The sequence below is a fragment of the Triturus cristatus genome, chromosome 11 (assembly GCF_964204655.1).
Source record: "Triturus cristatus chromosome 11, aTriCri1.1, whole genome shotgun sequence".
NCBI classification, from domain to species: domain Eukaryota; kingdom Metazoa; phylum Chordata; class Amphibia; order Caudata; family Salamandridae; genus Triturus; species Triturus cristatus.
Window position 1 is genome coordinate 1,053,508,865 of NC_140594.1, and position 16,272 is coordinate 1,053,525,136.

The 16,272-nt window shown below is 43.0% G+C and overlaps 1 protein-coding gene across 2 annotated transcripts in view; it reads left to right on the top strand.

Annotated features, from left to right (window-relative positions):
- DCUN1D1 (defective in cullin neddylation 1 domain containing 1) overlaps positions 1–16,272 on the top strand; it is a 113,701-nt gene that overhangs the window by 60,084 nt on the left and 37,345 nt on the right. For both annotated transcript variants that reach the window (XM_085635360.1, XM_085635361.1), the window contains exons 4-5: positions 238–368; positions 5,783–5,865. In XM_085635360.1, the coding sequence (XP_085491486.1) occupies positions 238–368; positions 5,783–5,865 (214 nt within the window). The remainder of the gene's footprint in view (positions 1–237; positions 369–5,782; positions 5,866–16,272) is intronic.

The window sequence follows — 16,272 nt, forward strand, 5'->3', positions numbered from 1 at the left end:
TAAGTTCCATGTGAACACTTGTGAGCTTTGTTTTCCTTCAGGCCTTTGGTTTTGCACTTTTGTTGTATTTTAATAGGAACATTCAGTATGCCATGTGTTTTAAGTGCCTTCAATTGAAAAACGCGTACTCCTACAATGTCACTTGTTGGAGTACTTCTATTTCACACACAGATTGTACAGGGAGTATTCCTGTGGTGCTCGACAGCAACTTAAATGTCCATTTTGATTTTTATACAGATGTGACAGCATAGAGAAATTAAAGGCACAGCTTCCAAAAATGGAACAGGAATTAAAAGAGCAGGGGAGGTTCAAGGATTTTTACCAGTTTACATTCAACTTTGCAAAGAATCCAGGTCAGAAAGGTTTAGGTATGTATTTTTGGCAATTTTTATCTACTACAAACTATTTTAAAATGATACACTTGCTTTTACTTTCCTCACACTACATATGCTGTTAATCAAGCACAATAAAATGTAATCGTACTTTTAATGCCATGTTGACTGGTGAATATCAATTCTTCTTTTTTTTTTACAGGAAAGCTATTTTATATTCTTATTGCTATTAAGGATTGTTCTTTTGATAAAATGTCTTCTCAAGGAATGTAAAATAAGGAACAAGTTTAGCTTTTCAACAAATACCATTAAATTCACTCTGCAGTGTATTATCTTTTCGAACGTACATTAAAGTTCCTCTGGTCTGTGACATTTTCAAAAAGTGTTATGTTTATTTTCAATGAAGTCCTAAACCAGTTGCTGCTCTAGCCTCCTCATCCCTGCATATTGATTGAAGTCTAATAACTAGTTATCAATTTCTTGCAGTCTGTCGTACGCCATATGTTTTTGGCAGTCAACACTTTTATCTTTTACAGTATGGTCATAAACTATATTCCAAAGCTGAATCGAGTGCTGCCAGTATCACATCGGAGGCAGAAGTACCTTTTTATGAGCTGTGTCAGTTGCAATCGGGTACAGTGCACCTATTACAGCTAATGCGTCATCCCAGGGCAGACGGAGCCTCACTTAACCTGGGGTAAATCAGTTAAAGGCTAAGCGTCTGTTTGTAGCAGATCAGTCTTCAACAATGCAGGCACCGCTCCTACACATCATATGGAGGACAGAGTCCCCATATTTGCAGGAACGTGCACTGACTGTACCTTCTTGGAGAGGGGCTGGGAGGTTCAATGAACCAACTTTCTCCCCTTTTTAAGGGGCTTTCAGTCAGTGCGCCTTCTTGCTGCCTCTGTGCCCACATCCATATGGCACAGGCACAGAGGGTTTCCCTTAGCTAGGATCCCATGCTAATGAGGTAACGTCCTCTTAAGAGAGCGCCAGAACTTTGTGCAATGGTGCTATCTGTGTCATAGAAGTGGCTGGACAAGCCTCTGTGGCCCCTTTAATACTACATTTCCCATCTGGCACAAAATACTACCACACTCACCTGTTGAGTCCCTGGGGCACTGTATGTAAAACTGCTCCAGATCTTCTTTGACCCATTGTTCCAGGAATTTATTGGACCAAATTCCTACAGCACCCACCCTTTGATCTCCCCACCCACGAAAGGGAGATGGCATTTACCTCATAGCATATTGTAATAAATCTGTTTCTGAAATCCTAGATGCTTGACTGATGAAGATTTTGATCCGTAGCATCCAGTTGCTACTGGACTGAAATTGCAACAGTGCTGGCCTCTGTCAACCCTTTTATTTCAGAATGTGTCCGTGGCCTGCATCAGTATTCTTTATTCGATCTGCATTCACGGATTTGGTTGACTACTTCCCATGGCGACCAGTAGGAATCAAGGACAATGCAAAAATATGCTCACAGGATCTCGAAGGACTGTACTTCAAACATTTCCTAATGAAATAAGTCCACACATCTTCAAATACTGGAGTTGTTTCCATCAAAAGATAACCCCCGATTGTCTCCACTAAATGAGTTTGTTTTTTATTATCTGCAATTATGAGACTGCACTTTTGTTCCCTTTCACTTTTTGTGCTACCTTGCTAAAAGTCTCTCACTTACAAAGGTTACCTTTTATTTTTTTTGTTGCAGTTTTATATACCGCGAGGTATTTGAGTGCTCTTCATGGGTACCAGTTACATTACACAATTCATAAGTTTTAGGTCTCGCCTAGCGTTGCAGCCCATGCGTAGCTCGCTCGGTGAGACCTAAAGTGAGAGAGGATATTTCAGAAGGGGACTTGAAGCCCTGCCCATCATTTTCATTGGGTCGCGACAGCGTTTATGCTAAACTCTGGCTTCCCATTGAAAATGATGTTTTTGGGCCACTACCCTTTCTCCCTTTAGTCCGGCCCATCCGGACTGGCTCGGCTGCTGCATGGCTGTCGTGAAGCACTTTCTTATCCTTAGGGGGGGCCACCTGTTTCAAATTAGCATGACCTTAGCGCTGCCATGCTAATTAGAAACAGATGGGCCCCCCTAAAGATAAGAAAGTCTGCAGGAACTACCCCCCTCCCCCCCAACTCGGGAGAGCGCATGATGTCACTACTTCGGGGCGTGCACCACAGTGGTGAGTAAATTGCAGGGGCGTGCACGCTAAAGTTGCGTGTTCTTGTGAAAACGAAGAGTCGCTGGGTACAAGATGCTGCCTTGATTTACGTATATGTGGCGACCATCTTGAAGAGAGAACATAAGTAGTGACATCAAAAGTGAGATATATAAAAACAGGAAGTCATATATAAGCCATTCTATTTACGAAACAAAATGTGAACAAAACTATTGAGGAAAGGTGTAACAGCAAAAACACAAGTTAGAATGTCAATTTGCTCCCCATTTACTAAATTCTGCTAAAATGTGCACCCCTTCCTTCCCGCGCGCAGCCCTGCCGCCCAAGGATGCGCCTCTCAGGCTGGCATCGGCGGCTGTCTCGGCTGGGCATGCGCTGGGTGATGGCGCAGGGTACACGCACCAGCAGGGCCTGTGTTAATGCACAAAGCCAAGTGTTTCTGCCTCTCCCGTGCTCCCTCCGCTCACAACAAACAGCGGCAGCCTGCTGCTGTGTAACCCAAGCACGGCCATTGTTCTCCAAGGGCTGGCTATATTTGACTCACGGTGGGAGCGCCATTCCACACGTGCCCCGCATTGCTGGCACAGAGGCCAGGGTAGTCCTGCACCTTAGCTCCCAAAGCCTCCACCCCCTGAATACGGACAGTAAATACCTGACATGCACCTTTCGCGGGCTCTACTTAAAACCTCTTGGTATCTTTTGTAGAAAGTATTCTACTTGTTTATATAAAGAGCAAAATAGTTAAGTGACCAGTTGGGGCAAATTAATGACCGACCTAAGATATTAAATATTAACAAGGGAAGGTGGGTTTGCGAATACAACTGAAAGGCGTGTGAGGACTTGAATAATAATCCTCTCTATATACATAGCGGCCCAAGCTATCCTTCTATCACTTGTAAGCACCGTGAACAAGTATTTCTTTTACCCAATTTGAAAAACCAATTTTTTGCAAAATGAGAAGGTAGCTGGCATTGAAGGGGAGGGGCGATAATTATGATGTGTTTCATTGTACATGTGTGGTTCTGCAGTATTTGTGTGGATGGGTGGTCAGACGCGGTAATGAGCTGTGATAAAAATAAGCCTCAGTGTATGGTGTGCGACGCATTCTTACTCCGCTGTCTTCGGAGTAGCGCCTCGGCATGTAGCGCCAGATGACTCCGAGCAGCGCCTCTCATTAGCCTCCATTCACTGACATCATTGGTACAAAGTGCGCAGGTTGGCAGCACAGCATGCGCCCGGGCCAGGGACTCGCAAACCTCGACTGTCCGTGTAAAAGGGGGGTTGTACATGAGTGAAAAGCATGGAGTCCGTGGGGGAAGGGTTTGCGGGGAGAGGGGGGACGTGGGGGCTCCGAGGAAAAGCAATAGGTGTTGCCTTTGGTATTGTAAATAACAATGGCTTTTAATTTTTTTAAAGGCATTGCCATTTACAATGCCATTAGCTCCAAAATTCGCAGTTGCGAGACCTATTGCTTAAATGCTTGTTTGGTTTTGGGCACAGTGATAAAATGATTTGCCCAGGATTGCTTCTTACTTAGGCCAGGTCCAGGCAGCTGCTAAGTGTTTTTTTTTTTTCTTACTTACCTCATCCGGTTGAGGCTGTGGACACGGTTGAGGCTGTGGGGTATGTCTGGACTGAAGGGAAGTTTCTTCAACTTTAAATTTTAAGCAGACGAATGTACCACCTTCCCTCCACTTCTGAGTCTGCTGGCTGGCAAATAATCACTGGAGCGTAATGTCGTACTGCATTCACTGCAGCACGGGAAGCAGACACCTCATACCGTGCAGTGTACAAGGCTCAATTTCTCTCCTTCCTGCCTGGAACCTCTACCCCACCCTTTCCCATCTCGTCACAGGGTGGGACCCATGGGATCCCACCCCCTGTGACAAGTTGGGAAAGGGTGTAATGACTATGCTTTCCACTCCCTGATTGACATGAAGCCCCAACGCAACAGGGCTTCAGTCTAATATTCCTGGGACTCCTTTTAATCCCATGTCATCATGAGTGGAGAAAGGCCCTCAACTATTTCTTTGCCGAGCTGCTGACCTCACAGGCCTCAGGGCTGTGTGATAGTCAGCCAGGCAAATACTCTAGATTTTGGGTCTGTAGTTCTAGTGAATGCCAGCATCACTGAAACAAAAACACAGTGAGTGGCACTGTGCAGCAGGAGGCAGCCTCGGACCCTAGCAAGACAAAGTGTGTACATGTGATTTTCCTTTTTCTTTTCTTTTTTTCTTTTTTTTTAATACCCTTAAGGATTTCTTTCATTTTTGACATGTCCGGGGGGGTGAAAGTAAAGGGGGCGGTGCCCTGACGCCCTCAAAAAGAAACCGCCACTGCTAAAAACCTTTCACTGAATCATTGGAGGCAAGAATTAAATTCCAATTTGTGCTCTCCTTGTAAAGAGCGTGCTGTAGCACAGGCATAGACTACTTCTAAAAATTTGTGCTACTCAAAAGACTGGCCATATTTCTAATTTAATCAACATCTACCTTAATCCACCTGAATCTTTCAAGCAGCATTCAGATGGCAAATATGGAAGCAGAACTTTGAATAATGGATATTTTAATCATAAATAGTGTTTAGTACAGATGCTCCATTTTAAAGCATCGTATGTGATGTACTTTTTTCACACAGGTGAACTCACAACCTAACAAATACACTGAATCTCTGCAGGCAACCATAGTTTTCAAAACAACTTGTAGACCTTCTTGAATTACACACTTGGGATATGGAATGTGCTCCCTTTTCGCAGTGCTTCAAAAACCTATCCAGATCCACCTTGTTACATTCCTCCTTTCACCCACACACCTTTTACTTTCAGAACCCTTACATCCCTCTTCCTCCACTTAATATACAATCTATTGATTTTCGAACACCCAACACTGTTATGAAACCTTGCTCAATGAGCACTTATTCCTTGCTGTTAATGTACAGTGACCCTGATACAGTATGAGCAAGAAGGTATTCATTAGTTATGTTTCCTAAATCAAAGATTCAATGCCAAACTGTTCTTGACATTGTATATTTGCTTTTCTATACTATCTGAGTTCTTAATGGATTGTAATTAAACTATCCCTGTTTTGTAATGTTCACTTGCTTTAATTCAGGATTATGCATTTGCTATTCCATTAACGGAGTAGTATGGAAAGCTAACCGCACAAGTTAAGGTGATAAGTTTTCAAACAATTGAACATACTATCTTCTTATTTCTTGTTTTACGTATTTTGTTCGTGTGATACTTTTATGTTTTGCAGATTTAGAAATGGCCATTGCCTACTGGAATTTAGTACTTAATGGAAGGTTCAAATTCCTCGATTTATGGAACAAATTTTTGCTGGTAAGTTTAAATCATATGCTCCGTTTTGCTTTTATTTGGTTATTTAACTCTAAATTTCTCTAGCTTTTTGTACCCATTTAGTTGTTGGTGTTGTATGATATTTTGTCCTCCTGCAACAGCTTGTTGAAGTTATAAGGCAAAATACCTTGTCGATGTAGGCACTAAGTGCCACCATCTATTACTTATTTAGAACAGCAGTATAGGGTATATGGATTCTTACTTCATTGGAGGTGAACACTTTTACATTACAGGCAAGAACTTGAAATATTGCCAGCTGTTAACCTTTATTTTACTTGCCTTTTGCATTTTAAAGTAGTCTTTTGCATAAAACATTAATATCTCTCCTTTCGTTTAAAGAAAACTTACTGCCTTTTTCAGCTATCCTCTACTGGTGTACAAGTCGCTGTTCATGTACCTTTTCTGCTTGTACTTGTGATTTTCCTGATAGTATCTCTCAAGGCAACTGGAAACAAGAAATCATTTAGTGCCCAAGTTACTGAACTTTTCTGTTTGGCTTGTTACATCATATAATTTGGGTATTTACATTTACTGCAACGGTATAGACATGCTAATAAATGCTAGACCTGCTACAACGCAATTGCAGTGGTGACACTTGCACCTATAGAAACTTCTATACCAGATGTACTGTAGAGGGTAGTAAAGTAAGTATTGATAGTTAATAAATATGATTACAATTTACAAATCTATAGTAAAATCACAAGTTAATTAACTAAAAATACAGTGACAAACACACAGTGTAACTAGGGTACATATTGTTACAGCAAGTTACTCAGCTGGATTCTTGTGGAATATGATTTATTATAAAAAATGTTTATCAAAACCCAAAACGGAAATAAAAAATTCAAAATTCATCACTTAAATATCCATTTGATCAGTAAGCGTCTCTGCACTCTATTCAGTACAAATGCAAAGAAAATGACATAAAAACTTGATCGTCTGATACGGAAACTAAAACATGTTAATTTAAGTATGCACCATTCCTTTTGTTTCATATGGATGACAAACTAAGTTCACTCTAGAGCAAAATGAAACCGATCAAAATCAACAACTACAGATATAATGCCTACTCATGCATAGTGCTTCGAATATACACCTGTATCGTATTCCATTAGTCATATGTCAAGAGGGTTACCTTGTTCATTACCGTAATAAGAAATTACGCACCTTGAGGTTTTAAAGAGCGAGGTTGATAAATGTAAGCACCCTTCATCATAATTATGGATTCTTACCACTCAATACAAATTTGTATCTGTTCATAGTCGGAGTCCTGCCTTATTCAGGAAGAGTTTCATCCAATGCATCCTTTCGATGTCCACCTGATGAGGCGCACAAAATGAGTTAAACATATTTTGTGTGATTTACATAACAGACAACTTTTTTTAGAGGCTAGCAAACGAACACAGAACAGCTTACATTCGCTAACGGATCTAGAGTAACCCTAATCTGGTAAACGTGCTTTACTGGGGCAGGTTTTACATGAACCTGGAGATCCATCTGCCCGAGTCAGCTAATACCCAGAGTATATCCTAGATCAGTATTCCCAGAATTTGTCTTCTTCATTTTAAAATATTTGTTTTGCCTTGTCTCTTCCTTAAACCATGGATAAGGAATACCACTTTGCCACCTGAGCCAAATCTAAGCCCATCTGGGCGATATTTAGACAATGCCAACCAGAATTGTGAATATTTTCTTTTCCACTTTAATTTTGTTGCGTACAAGTCCTTAAATAGATTGAGGTGCAGCAGTACACACTCTAAAGTATGTCTTGAGAAATAGGGTCTTACTAGCCCAGGAATAACTACAGAGCTTAAACTCTAGGCTAGCCTTGTACTGGTTTTGAGGAAGACACAGAGTGATCAAAAAGCTGATCACTGCACCCTACAAGCTACGTTTAGAACATCCTAGAAAAAGCATCCAACACATATGTTGATTGTAGTTCAAGTCAAATTGATACTACGGAGAGAACCAGTGCAGCAGTGGGGCCAATACTTTAATTTGTAATCTCATAAGAACTAAGATGGAGAGATTCTTTTTTTTGTCATAGTTATGATGTTGACTTTCCACGCACTAGATCTTGAGATGGTTCTCTGTGAGTGAGTTATTGATCTACATGCTATTTATGAACCAATCAACAACTTTGCCCTAGTTATAAACTTACAGTACTTTGTGAGCACTGTTACATGGAGATATGTTTGGTACCAACATTCGGAAATGCTTCCAATGTTCTCTACCTAGTTCTGGATTCTATAAATTACAAGCATTGGCATAGCCAATAGGTCTTGCCTTTGGGACCTTATAAGTGTTTCGCCATGCATCAGTTAATGTTGTTGCAGTAAGGATATTGTGCTGCATAACTAAATACTTATAAGGTCCCAAAGGCGAGACCTATTGGCTATGCTAATGCTTGTTCCTTCTTGTGTTAGTCTCCCTCCCTCTCCTCTTCTGTCTTTCCTTATGTCGTCTTCCTCACAACTGAGTTGTGGTAGACATGAAAATAGACTACTGCAGCGGTCTCTTTAAATTTTTTTTTTTTTTTTTTTAATGAAACACTGGTATACCTTGCCTATGAAAACATACTATTTTAATTGAACAGTTATTCTGTCTCTGAGACATGTCTCAAAAATGAAGCTTCATCAGTTTGAATTTGTCAGGATGGCTTGCTTTATTTTCAAAATGTTACCTCATGATGGAATTTCCTTTGGCACGCTCCGCCATACTGGCCTCCTGAAAAACAGAACCAATAGGAGCTGTCAGTCACGCTGCTGACAGATTCCGAACAAACAAACGTGAATTCTTCACTTCGGTCTTTGCCCGTGCGTCATGACAGCGGCCTGCCTTTCTCACACCTGGCATTTCAACACTCCTAGTTATCTTACTCAAGAGCCGCCTAAGGTTAGAGGCTCATACAACCTGTGATGCAAAAAAAAAAAAAACAACTCTCCACTCCTTGTTTAAAGAAGAACGTACACTGATTCCTCCTGAGTAACATACCCAGAATCTGGAATGCTCTTTTTCATCGTGTGAGGATCTTTCTATTCCGATATTCTTACCTCGAGTAATAAGGTATTCCTTGATACACACCTTCCTGTTACTGTAGGTTCATGTCTTTCTTTTAAGTGTCTCTTGAGCTACCGCACTCCCCTTACCTTATATTACCTCTGTTAGGTTTCTCTGTACTGGTTATGAACGTACCTGGTCCAATCCTGTGTATACTAACAATCTTTAAACACGGTAACACTGTCAGTTGTGTAAGAACATCCTTTAACAGGTTGCACTGTACTCAGCACTCAGGAAACATTTAGGAAAATTACGTTTCACCCTCTCAAACAGTTATCATGCTGAGTACAATTGTTTAAATATTCCTGTTCGTTGTATTTCGTGATTCCTCACTATTTCTCTGTATGTAACCGTCTTGTTGACATCGTTAACTGTCCTTGTAAAATAACGACTAATGTGCCTGAAATGTTTCCACAGCCAATGGATAATTGACTTTTTGGTTGTTCTATACAGTAAAGCGCCCTGAAACCTGGATAGTTGAAATTTGCGAAACTTAAAACAATATAACATATCCTAGCTGTTTACCCTACTACCTTGGTGTCTAGAATCCATCTGTACAGGCTGAGCAACGAAACGCCGACCTCAACAAATCTTAGCATTGGAACAGATAATACATGGCAGCATCACTCGCGGCCCGTTCTCACGAGCATGAACATGCACAACCCACAGAATGCTTTAAGATAGTCACCTCATTGTTGTGCCTTTGTATGCAGAAGCCAGGTTAACAAGCAAAGGGGGCCGTGACGGTGGCAACGGATGAGGAAAGCCCTCGAGTGGTACGCGCACGCTTGGGAGAGCGAGCAGCCCATCTGTTTTCAATTATCGCGCCCGCGTCTGGGCACGATAATTGAAAACCGATGTGGCCCGTGCGCGTAACCGCAAGCCTTAGGCCGTGGGCGGTTACAGTGGCTGTGGAAGGCGGGACATGTGCCCGCCTTTACCCAATTGCGTGCTGTCTTTTTTTTTAAAAAGACGCACGCAAAGGGCAATGAAAATAATGCTGAAAAATCCACACAAGCATGAGCCTCTGAAAAGTGGAGTTCAGCTGCAAGAGGCCGTATCCTTAGAGCAGCACATGCGCTCTGCGCTAAGGCTCGACCTAAAAAAGCAGTGTTGTTAAAACCCTCACCTGCTTCACACCTTAATTGATAACAATCTTTAACACCTCCCTTTCCATAGCCCCATCTCTTTGTATAAGGACTGTAAAAGGCACAAAACAAAGATGGGGAAATAGTCTGATCATTTCACGTTTTCGATGATGGGGCCTTCTGCTACCCAACAAGAGACTTCTGCAATCTTTAAAGCAAACCTAGATCTGGACTTTTAGTGTGGTCAAAACAGTGTACTCTTAGTCAAAGGGATGCATGGTAGGAGATTTGCCCTCCTGTGTCCAGTCTTCCTGTTTAGCTGATAAAACAACAGCACGCATCTTAGCTTCGTTGCACAAAATGTCAGTCCGGTGGTAGTTGCTCAGATCTGAAGGTTTACCTGTTTTTAGGACCGTTAACAGTATGGAACCCCTGCATGACTGCAGAGTAAAAGCTGTTTGGAAACTCAAGATAAATATTGACGGAACAGCTCAGCTACTATATAGCCTTCTCGTTAAACAGTCTGGCAGGCAGGCCATTTGGACCTTGCATCCCAGTGAATCAACACTTTCGATCAGTTGTTCTACTCTATTAACTGGAGCAGTGGCTTTATAAAATTTGTGTTAACTCCTCCACTTATCCACTTCATTCGTTACATCTCGAGCTTATAGCTCAATACACTTAGTTTGCAGCCTTATGGGGAATTTTGTTAAGCTTGATAATATGGGCAATATTCCACTTTTAGCTCTTGTGACTTTCCTGGAATATCGGATAAGAAACCGATATGCAATCTAGAACATCCTGGCGAAAATGGGATACATTAAAACCAGTCTGCAGAGTAAAGCTCAAATTGTTTAAATCGTGCAAATAATTATGGAATTGTTCCCTCGGATAATTTTTTCCATGATCTACAGTAGAACTACTAGGAATGTCCCAAGGCCCATTCAGGCATTCTAATGCATTCTTTAGTGAAAGATTTTGAATTTAAATGATCAAAACCGCCAGGTAGTTCTGTTCAGTATTGCTACACTCTTATAATCAAACTTAAAATATGTATAAGGTGACCAATTATATATATATTTTTATTTGCATAATAGCTTAATACTAAGAACGGTCTGCGAGCCATTTTAACATCTCCTATTCTAACCAGGATCTCTGAGCACAAATAATATCGGATTAGAAAAAGTTCTGCTCAGCAATCTTTGTAATTCAGCTACCTTCCAAGAAAGCAATTTCATTCTGACATTAAAGAGCAAAAAAACATGTACCATTGTGTGGTACCTTCCTCTCCGTTAATTCTTCTGGCTACCATGCGTGACATAATAGAATGTATGACGCTATAGAAGGTTGAGATGTCATAGTGTTGTGATCTGAAGTGTAGCAGTTGGAGCTGTTCTGGGGGAGAGGTTGGATGGGATCTTCAATGGAGAATAAAGCTATCTTCAAATCTACTTTGACGTGAGCCTGCATCTTAGATATCACACATTGTTCTTACTCACACAACTAGGAAGTTTACTTACTTGTGGACTCTAATTCTGCACTGCACTCCAGTTGCCTCCCTCCTATAGTTGTCATTGAAGGATTGACAACCTTAATTAGCATTACAAAGTATTCAAAAAAGAGATGAATGTAAAGTTTTTATTTATTTAAAGTTTCATGAAACATTACAAATGCAAACATCACTTCATCAAGACGACTTGACCTATCGATTGGCATGAAGAATATTTCAAAAGAGTACATCCATTTACACAAGTACCAAATAAATTGGCAAATAAATGATACAGGTCCAGCTGAGGTCTCGGAGGTACAATAATTTCCCAACATGCCCACGAAAGTCGCAAGAAAGTCAGATAGATATGCCTCGAATGAGCAGCCCAACAGATCATGAGGTAGTCGACCATTCAACTGCGGTACAGGAGTAAAGCAAGTCTTAATCAGGGTTTAGCTGCAATAAACAGGACCGCGGGGTCCCAAAAATTGCGTGGTTTAGTAGCAATACCATAATGGGAGTGATTTGAAAAGCATGGTCTGTCATGTAGCTCAGCAAGTATCTGATTCCAAAACTTGGCTACCTACGAACAGGCCCATGCCAGATGATAAAAATCTGCTCCCCAAGCACCACATCTCTTCCATTTGGCATCATCATTCTAGAAATAACGTGTGAGGACTACTAACGTGTGAGGACTACAGGGGAGAGATACGCCCTATGTAGAAATTTATAATTAATTAATTAACCAATAATTACCGCTGGGGGACACCTCCTTGGTTGGTAGACAACAAAATTGCCATTGCTCATCCGAGATGTCCTGAAATTGATCACCCTCCCATGCCAAGTGAGCCCTAGAAGACACCATAATCAGGCAATCCAACACTGCAGTGTATAATCTTGTAATGAGTTTAAAGGGCTGTGGGTTATATCCAATAATGCCCACTCCGGCGGCTCTTTTGGAAATTTAGTCAAAAGGTGGCGGCCTTCATGGGAGATTTTACCATAAATGAGGACGTCTAGTATGGTTGTAGGAAAGTCGCCCAGATAGTCTTGGTAGGTTTTAAACGTATGTGCCGTGAATAAATCGCCCAGCATTTTAATGTGCTTCTTCTCAGGAAACATCACTGTTACTGGCGCACAGTGTAGTCGCAGGAGGTGACAATGCTGAATGGCTATCAGTTGAAGTGTATGGTACTGGAACATTCCATAAAGAAAGCGACCTATTCCAGGACCTCATAGTACACAGCGCTGTATGAATCTCCTTAGATGGTCTTGGAAGCATCACAAATGGGACCGCAGGGACTGGGGTGGGGGAGACCAAGCCCCGCTCAGGAACAACATGGGGGCATGTCGACTATTATGGAACCAGTGATGGATGAATTGCACCTGCGCCACCAAATAATAGAACTTAAAGTGGGGAGCCGCAACCCCACCCCCCTCCCCCGTCCCCAATGATATGGGAGCTGCAGCGTGTGCAGCCCAATCTGTGGCTGTCACCCAGCCCATGCCAGCTTAATCATAAGGGAGCGCAGTTGAGCAGAAAATGCCTTATTATTTTGAAACAAATAGGCAGAACAACCATTTTCAGCAGAGCCACCCTGCCCGCCCATGAAAGCGGCAGGTTAATCCAACGTTCGACTTGGGATTGCAGGATCTCCATGTAGTGCCCATAGTAGGCTCATAAGGGTGGGGATATCCATGTATACCCAGATACCTAATTGGCGCGGTTTGCCATTCGAACTGAAAGGGCATATTAGGTCTAGTGGCAGCTTTTGTATGGGGAACCGTGGTAGATCCGAAGACCAGACCAACGACCAACCTCCACAATTTCCCCAATAAATTATCTGTGGGGGTTTTTAACTAAAAGCATCATCGGCGTACATGGATAGCAGCGTATATCTAAATCCCATAACCCCCGTCTACAATGGAACTCATGCAGAGCGCATGTCTTGGGCTCCACTGTGAGAGGAAAAGAGAAGAGGTGTCAGGCGACATCCATACCGCGTCCCTCGTGCAATCATAAGCAGCTCAGATAAACCACTATTTGAGGGCAGTCCGGCTGAAGGTGCGGTATACAGTAGCTGCCCACATTTTACTAAGGTACCATCCATTCCAATTCTGGGCAATTCTTTCAGCAAGAAAGGCCATTCGACATTATCAAATGGCTTGGTGGCATCGGAAAGGGGCTTGCAGAGGAGCTCTCGTTCCGCCTAGTCCAGCCACGCCAAGATCAGTCTGTCGAGGTAGGCAGTCACATCAGCGGGAGTCACCAACGACAGCGATATGTATAACTGCTGGTGAAAAGTGACAAATTCCTTTTGGATATTCGCCGGGTCAAATGTCATGGGTCCCACAGAGGTAGTTACCTTATGAACGTGATTAGCAGCCCACTTAGGCTTAATCAATACAGCCAGAGTGTGCCCGGCCTTTCACCCTACCCACATTTCCGAGCCTGGGAATGTTTACTCAGAAAGTTCACTTCCCCATCAGCCTCATTTTGAAATTCAAGTAGGAGAGCACACATTTGGCCTATAGCTATTTTTAATACCACCGGGGAGTGGTCATGCAACATTCTGGGTAGATGCCGGATACTCTCCGTCCACTCCACCACATCCTGCGATATCACCCAGAAATCGAGTCATGAACAGGCGTCATGCACTGTTGAAGATGGAAGTATTCCAGAGTCTGGCCATACAGCGAGCCCCACAGGTCAGAGAGGTCAAATTGCATCATAGCGTCTAGAAAAGCCGCACAGCCCTGATGACCCGTCTCTCATGGCGGCCCTAACAGTCCAGCTCAATATACAGGACAAGATAATGGTTCCCCATGCCCCCTCCCCCGATAATTGTGCAAGGGTCAATGGACAAGCATTGCTTGAGCACCGATTGAAAAAAGTCAGGGCCATCCACATTGGGACCATATGTATTCACAAATGCAACGTGCGTAGTCTCAATCAGTTGCTGTACCAATAAATCTCGACCTTCGAGATCCACTAGTGTCTTAAGGTGACGAAATGGTACCTGCTTTCGTACAATGATGGCAACTTCTATAGAATAGGAGGAATAAGAGTAAAAGTACTGGTGAGGCCCCAAGAAGTAAGGAACCTCTGTTCCCTACAGGGCAACAAATGTGTCTCCTGCAAACACATTATATCAACCTTATGGTGGTTGAGGTAGGCAAGAACCGGTCATACGTTTCGGGATTTTTTAAGACCTCAGCCATTCTAAGGGACAAATCGTATTACCTGTCCATAGTGGTTATGTGTGTGCACCATAAAATAAAGGAAAAACAGTACTAATACGATTTTGAGTGCCAACCCCATGCCAAAGTGCTGCATGGATCTGTTGTAATATTGAACAACCCATTCAACCACTCCCCCCCCCCCCCCCCCCCACCCTCCCACCCCCCCCTCACACCAGGACTCAAACTCCTAGTGATACCCCCAAACCTTGTAAACAAAAGGACAAAGTATAACCGGAATCAACAATGGGCATTTTAGCAAGAAGGCAAATGCTGCAGGGTTTTTGGTGAAGATGTTCAGTTTCCCTTTCCAGGAAAAACGCAATTTAGCTGGATATAGCATGGCATACGTGATGTCACGCTCCCATAGTTTCTTTTTAACCGGAAGAAACTTTCTGTAAGCTTCTTTCACAGTTTGTGTAACATCAGGAAAAAAGATAAGGCGCATTCACTCATGGCAAATCTTTTTGCCTCACGAGCCAAAGGAACACCTTATCCCTGTCCCTGTAGTATAAAAACTCAACAATGACTGGCCTCAGAGGTGCACCAGGAATCGGCTGAAAAGCTAAGGACTGGTGCGTCCACTCAATAACAATGGACTTGGAGACACGATGCACGCTAAGCTGAGTTAGAAGCAGTAGTTAGGTCTTGCCCAGGCAGCGCATGCGCTATTTTTTTCGAGACCTGCTGTATTCAGATTGAGCTTCAAGCGCCACTCATCTACCACCAATGTATTTTTAATGGCTCATTTGACCTGTATTTTGGAAATGCTTTTTTTTCATTGGTTAATTTGTTTAGCAGTCCCTCCTTAGTAACTTCCTTTCTCCTGTTGTAACCTCCCATGAGGACTGCCCCTGTTACATGTGTTCTTGCTTTGTATGTTCTATTTACAGTTTGTGAGTGCTGTTATGTTACTGACTTTTTCATAGCTGGTGTTGCAGACGCGACCTTCTGTACCGCTTCCGCAAACCGGCCCTGGCGTCTAACTGCACGTCACGCTGCACAGGTGATAAACCTGTTGCAAGCACTTTTGTTAATACGTTTTTCTCACTTCACCAACCGTAATGCATTCACTGCGCCCGCTCCCGAGTCTCTACTGACTTGTGCATGGTCAGCCGGTCAGAGTATCCGTTTCTAACTTTGCGGAACCGGCGCTTGCAGACAAAGGAATCTCCCGCTGGCCTCCCCCTCAACCCCCCACCATCCTCGCAAGCCCAAATCACCAATGAAGAGCTTTAGCTGTGGGTTGTAGTCCAGCAGCGCCACTTGAGAACCCTCCTCTGAGTGGCCCCAACTAGCAGTGATGCTGCTGTTAAGCCGACGCAGGCGAAGCCAGCCCCCATCTGCACTACCGTCCCGCAGAGTAAGTGGGAGGCTGCGCTATGTGCCACCTCTCCCCCGGGTGATCACAGGGCTTTTCTCTACTACGGTGTAAATGCCAGGTGAGGCAAAGGCAGCGCCTCATGCTCCTTCATCTCGGTGGGGCTTTGCGCATTCTCACAGCGTGCTTCA